Consider the following 6,401-nt stretch of genomic DNA (forward strand, 5'->3'; position numbering starts at 1 on the left):
TATAATCAATTAATGTGGATATAAGTAATCAATTAAAGTTCCTTAATTGTGATGAAGTTCTTATTTATATTGCAGATTTATTATCACTGAAATTGCTTAATTTTGCTTCAATAAAAGTTATATACAAAATTATAATAATGAAGGGAGGAAAGTTTGAACTCTAAAATGAAACAATTTTTAGTTAGATTTTGCTTGTTTTTCGACTAAACTCCATATTATCAAGGTCTTTTTCCATGAGAACTAGTAAAAAAAAAAAATCATAGAAGGACAAAATGGCTAAAATTCAAAAGCAGGATTTGAGGGGTAATGTATGGGGCTTGTAAGTTGAAACTATTTAGGAGAGTATGTCCTATAAGTACAAACCAATAACCAATCTATATATATATATATAGCACAACATAATAAAAATATGTGAATTGTAGATTTTTATCACACTTCGCCAATAGCAGTTACAATTAATGAAACTATATTGAATAAATTGTAGCTTCATAAAAGGTCAATTAAAGAATTTACACCTTAAAAGATTTCTCTAAACCATAAATATCCCAGCAAGCCAACAAAAAAAAAAAAAACAAGCTATCCATAATATGAAGTTTTCAGAACCTTTGTTTACAAAAACTATAAAAAAAAAAAAAACCAAACAAACAAAGAATGTACTATACAACAGAAGTCATCAGCATTTGGTCATAGCCTACTAGAAAACCTGTAAGATATATTAATTTGGATCATTGTGATTCATATTTCTCTCTCTCTAGCCGGTTGATGAGAAGAAGCCTCGGCTGATTCATCCTCTGTATCATACAACAAAAATAATTTATTAAAAAAATAGAACTTGCAATAAATCAGATAAATGATGTTATAAATAGTTATGATTAAAGTCAAACAGTTTTAATGATATGACGATTATGATTGATTGACGTTGTAAAAAATCTTTACATTGACATTGTATATCGATTGAATCCATATTTTTATTGGATAGAAGAGAGGAAGCTAATAAAGAATAAAGAATAGGAAAACAGGAAGGAAATTCTTACCAAATAACGAGTTGATAGATGGCCTTTGAGGTTTTGGCTTCTGCTTCAGTTCAACTGATAAAGTAAACAAACCGAAATTACTTGTAAAGAACATTGCGATGATGAATGTATTATCACAGGTAGACTTAATAAAAATGAAAAAGTTCATGTATGCAAAATTTCAAAAAAATCACAGTATATTGAAATCAAAACTACTCGATGCATCAACATCCAAAAGTAGTTACCAAGGCTTGTTTCTCATAGAAGCACTTCTGTACAATAATATTTCATATGAAACGTGCCAGGATGAACAACTTTTTGGAGAGAAATGCGTCCACAAATTTATTCAAGACGTGCTAAATTAAAGGCTTACTAAAAATGGACATTATTCGGCATTTACTTCAGGAAACTGTAAAATAAGAAGCAAGTCGAACGATTTTTTCTCATGGCAAATAAACATATCAGCTAAGAATTGAACCAATGAGATGTTCTTTGGGAAAATATTTATCCTCAATTAAACAATTTCGAATAAATAGAATTGATGGAAAAAAAAAAAAAAAAAAACAGAAAAGAAGAACTACAAGATGAAAGTGTTAAATCAATTATACAAACACACTTGCAAGAGTGAGAGAGAGAGAGAGAGAGAGAGAGAGAGATGAACATACCAAATCCAGGTATTGCATTTGCATCCACCATTTCATAATTCTTGTATGTGTAACCAACAAAGTTAATATCTTTAGATTGAAGCATCTACAGCAAATGAATGACACAACTTAGCATGAAATCTAGACTTCAACAGACAAACCATATAAACAATTAAAGTTTGTAAACACCGACGTAGATGATTTTCAAATCAAGAGGTGATGGTAATCAATGTCACTGTTAACAAAACTTCTGTTATATTCCAGTTTCATCCAAAGTAAATTCCATTACAGCTAAAATATAACAATGTATCTTTTCAACCCCGACATAGTTAAACACACTAATAAGCTTTACCATTCAAAGTAGGAATAAGATGATCCAAAATAGAATAAAATCCATAAACAATAAATATCCGGTGCTACAACAACAAAAGAGTCGGACTCATTGTCGGTGTATTATTGAAAGCCTTATGTTGCCAGAGAAATGCATTTGCAAGAGATTGATTTATATAATACAAATAAAAAATCTTAATTACGAGATTGAAAACCTTAAAGAATTCAGAAAACTAATAGCCGGGTCTACATCAGTGGTATAAGCGAGCATTATAATTAGAGCACTCTTGTAGACCAAACTATATACAAAATTTTGAAAAACAAAAACTAACCTTTCTCCACGGACCTGCCTTAGGCGAAGGTTCAGTTTTCTGGTCCTCCTACACGGTATCATTAAATAGAGCATGTTATTATTTAATTTCAAGACAAAAATTTATCAACTTTCTATATCAATTATAAAAAAATAAAAAAAAAATAAAAAAAAAGAAGATAAAATACCTCTTCAAATTTATCGAAATTTCGAGTATCCAATTCATCATTGACCTTAGGAATAAAAGGAGCTCTCATTTGGTACAATTTCTCCCATTCAACTACTTTGAACCATGGGTGAGCCTGAAAATAAAATCTCCAACCATGTTATAATGCAACAGTATTCACGGAGGTTAAAAGAAAACAAAACACAATACCTTTATTTCATCAGCTCCTTTAGCTCCTAGCCTCTGCTTCACATTACATAGGAGACGACAAATAAGATCCTTTGCCTCTGGTGATAGTTTATCTTTTGGAAATTTTAAGTAAGTTTTCCAATGTGCTATCTGCAAATTGAAGGTGAAATAGAATAGTATCATTAGCAACATAAACCAAAATTGATACAATATAACGAAGCCATGCAAGCGATCAACATTTTCACGTTATTGTTATTAATAGTGTTGAAAAAATATCTGAAAATATATTGGTTTATCTCTTAGGATCAGTTTTCAATCTTAGTGTATCTTAAATCATCTCGTAGGATTAACTGCCAGCCACCAAAGGAAACGGTGTGACACGCATGATGTGCATGTTGGGAAAATACGTCCACAAGTATGAACTAGAAATAGTAGACTACAATATGCTTATAATAGGAATTCTACGACCTTAACACTCAAGAAAGAAAACAATACCATTCCAATAAATTTTGCATTCAATCGATCAAGAAGTGATCAAAAGTCTGGACATTACCTTTCTACACGTTGTCCTTGGATCGTCTGAATGAAATGGTGGATACCCTACAAGCATTTCATACATTATGGCTCCAAGAGACCACCTGGAAGCATTGAGATGAAATCAGAATATATTGAAGAAATGAGTAACAAAAAAAAAAAGCAGTAGAAAACATATACTATTATACCAGTCACATTCCACGCCATATCCTCTCTTCAGAATAACTTCTGGAGCAATATAATCAGGTGTTCCAACCGTAGAATAGGCCTGCAATATTACAAAGATAGAAAAGCTTAAAATGTCAGTAATGATAAATCTAAGTAGAGCAGCCGTACAATCAAAAGAGAGAATAGACTCCATAGGAGAAAATATATAGAGCAATAACCCAAATTGATATATGATGTAAATGATGCTACACTCTAAGTTACTAACCAAATAAGGTAACAGATAACTTATTAAAGATGACAAAAGAACCAAAGTTCAAACATGACTAAAGAACAATGACTTAATTTTTATAATAACTGAAGAAAGGGTGTAAGCCGCTATGGATAACGTAATCATGCGCTTTGTGAGTCTTGCCGTTTTATAATAAAGTTTGATATTTCAAAAAAAAAAAATCATGCTTATTTATAAATACATTTATTTGAGAGACTTACCAGCATTCTGCTGTGATTTTTCCGCCAATGCTCCAGTTGCTGCTGTTGTGATTGGTTGGGAGATAAAGTAAGTTCATCACTTTGAAGGACACCACTTCTGTTAACTCCATCAGATAAGTCTTTTTCCTGAAGGTTACTGCAGTCTAGCGGCTTACATAATCCAAAATCTGATAATTTCACGTGACCATTTCTATCCAGAAGCAAGTTGTCGGGCTTGATATCTCTGTAAAATGAAACTAATTAGAATATCAAATATTTCTTGATTAACATGAATACCTCTGAATGATCTGTGTTCAAGATCCATGTCGTAAAGTTAAGTACGCTACAGTGTTGTCAATCGTGGATCGGTGAAAACAACAGTTTGTCATAACCCTGTTAAACTACAATCTTATATTAAATAGCATTTCGCAAAACTATAGTGATTACAGATTAAGCGCACCTATGAATATAATTATGTTTATGAATAGACTCTATGGCTAGCACAGTCTCCCCGATATAGAACTTAGCTTCATTTTCAGTCAGTACTTCTCTCCGCATCAGCAACGTCATCATATCTCCACCGGGTAGATACTCCATTATGAGATATAAATACTCGTCATCTTGAAAGGAACAATAAAGTTTTACAATGCAATTGCTATCAACTTCTGCAAGAAGGTTCCTTTCAGATTTGACATATTCAACCTAATTAAAAACATAAAAGCACATGATAAGTAAAAGAAAATAATATTTACTCAATCTAACACTGCGATAATTCCAATACCTGTCCTCTTCGAAGCATCTCTGATTTCTGAAGCTTCTTCATGGCATATACCTGACCAGTTGTCTTCTCCCGACAGATTCTAACCTATCAAAAGATGAAATTGCAAACTCGTAACGGATTAATCTGATAAAATATATTTATGAGAAACATTAAAATTTTCAAGTTACAGACGTTGACATTAAAATTACTCCATAAAGCGGTAATGCAATAAAAAACCATTTTACTTGTATACCTCTCCAAATGCACCCTTCCCAATCATAGTCAGTGGCTCAAAGTCATCAGCACCCATCTTAAGTCTCTGACGGCGCATGATTTCTGTCTCCATTTCCTCAAAATTCTTAAGCAAGTTTTTCTTGTCTTCCTTGGATACTTCAGCATCGGCCAATTTGTTTTCTAGGATATTACGTCTGAAAAGAAGAACGAATTAGAAATTATTACAGACTTAAACAATTTCCATTTGCAGCCATTGTTTGCATGTAATGTATAATGCTACAGAAGAAACCATAAAGGAAATCATTTATTTCAATAAAATTAGATTGGATTGTAAATTTGTAGTCATGACCCAATTATAAGTTACCTTTCTTTCCTCTCCTGCTGGTTCTGCTTCTGGTTCTTATAATAACTTTCTACGAAATGCTTCGCAGCTTCAACCTTCAGTTTAGTTTCATTTGAAGGTGGTTCCTCATTTACTAAGTCCAGCGCCAAACACTGATGATCATTTGACGTGCTTGTAGCTTCCTTCTTTTTTAACCAACGCTTTCTAAACCAGCGCCTTGCAGTTTCCATTTTAAAGGTCTACTTCAAATTTGAGGTACTGTTGTTTCAGAGAAAAATAAATGGCAACTAATCAGCAAAATTTAAGCAGCATATAAACAGTTATTAGCTGATCTGAAGCAAAACTTTAACAAATTGATAACACTAATAAAAAAGTAAACAAAGAAAAGAAAATGAAAGGCTCATTTGTTAATTGTTTTCTACTGCAACAAGATTGTAAAAGCTTCAATTCCAAGTTTCCACACTAACAATGCTTAAAAAACAAGGTTGTTTTCAGAACAATAAAAAAAACCATGGTTTTTGATGTGTCTGCAATCACATTCCAATTTAAAACCCTAGATTTTCAATTCAAAACAGATGAACCACTCGTATGCAGTTCAGACAACTAAAAAAATACAATTAAAAAAATGCAATTCAAAACATCTAGAGTTCTACCAAATCACACAAAAACTAAAACAATGGAATTAAAACCCTAAAAACCAACCTATCCAGCACACTGAAATTCAACAGTTCACGGTGTGCATCAAAATAACTCTTCTTAGCAATTATACCTCATTTAAAAAAAATAAAAAAAAATAAAAACACATCAAAATCCAAGTCAAAACTGATCAAGCAACAGTAACAGAAAACTATAAATCAACTATATATTTAAGAAAACAACGTACACGTGAAAATCCGAAATTAGTCTTGCTAATCATAAAAGCTGTCACCTCATCAATCTAAATCTCTCCCCTTCTTAATTGTTTTTCACACTGCTTTCTTTCTCTTCCTTATTTTTCTCAAGCTGTCTTTTTTGTTTTTCCCTAATTCCTTTACTTCTCCCTATTTTCTTAATTTATGTCTCTTTCTTTCTTTCTTTCTTTTACTTCCTCTCTCTTTTACACTCTTATAAAAAGTAAGAAGTTGAGTTAAAAAAACAATTGCCCATGTACTTCAAATCGGTGCTCATCTTTTCTTTATTTGATTTTTTCATTCACTTTTACTCTCTTTTCTTTTACCCTTGTATGAAAAACAAAAGGACAAA

General features: G+C 31.8%; 1 protein-coding gene across 1 annotated transcript; it reads right to left on the reverse strand.

Moving 5' to 3' along the window:
• Window positions 1–629: 629 nt before the first annotated feature.
• Window positions 630–6,192, reverse strand: LOC11421197 (serine/threonine-protein kinase 38-like). Its single transcript, XM_039834542.1, has 14 exons — window positions 6,043–6,192; window positions 5,181–5,417; window positions 4,836–5,010; window positions 4,604–4,687; window positions 4,283–4,524; window positions 3,844–4,066; window positions 3,375–3,454; window positions 3,206–3,290; window positions 2,674–2,802; window positions 2,486–2,599; window positions 2,320–2,367; window positions 1,679–1,763; window positions 1,035–1,088; window positions 630–791 (listed from the first exon to the last, which is right to left on the reverse strand). Exons 2-14 carry the CDS (start codon window positions 5,387–5,389, stop codon window positions 736–738), a joined length of 1,584 nt encoding a protein of 527 aa, XP_039690476.1. The 5' UTR covers window positions 5,390–5,417; window positions 6,043–6,192; the 3' UTR covers window positions 630–735.
• Between the last annotated feature and the right edge of the window lie 209 nt (window positions 6,193–6,401).

The sequence above is a fragment of the Medicago truncatula genome, chromosome 1, assembly GCF_003473485.1.
Source record: "Medicago truncatula cultivar Jemalong A17 chromosome 1, MtrunA17r5.0-ANR, whole genome shotgun sequence".
Taxonomy (NCBI): Eukaryota; Viridiplantae; Streptophyta; class Magnoliopsida; order Fabales; family Fabaceae; genus Medicago; species Medicago truncatula.

Excerpts from the sequence above, each read along its gene's own strand:
- LOC11421197 (XM_039834542.1), bottom strand. The coding sequence starts at position 5,389 with ATGGAAACTGCAAGGCGCTGGTTTAGAAAGCGTTGGTTAAAAAAGAAG. Across the intron at positions 5,011-5,180 it reads CAGCAGGAGAGGAAAGAAAG|ACGTAATATCCTAGAAAACA; the intron begins GTAACTTATAAT and ends TCTTCTTTTCAG. Across the intron at positions 792-1,034 it reads ATCTATCAACTCGTTATTTG|AGGATGAATCAGCCGAGGCT; the intron begins GTAAGAATTTCC and ends TGTATGATACAG.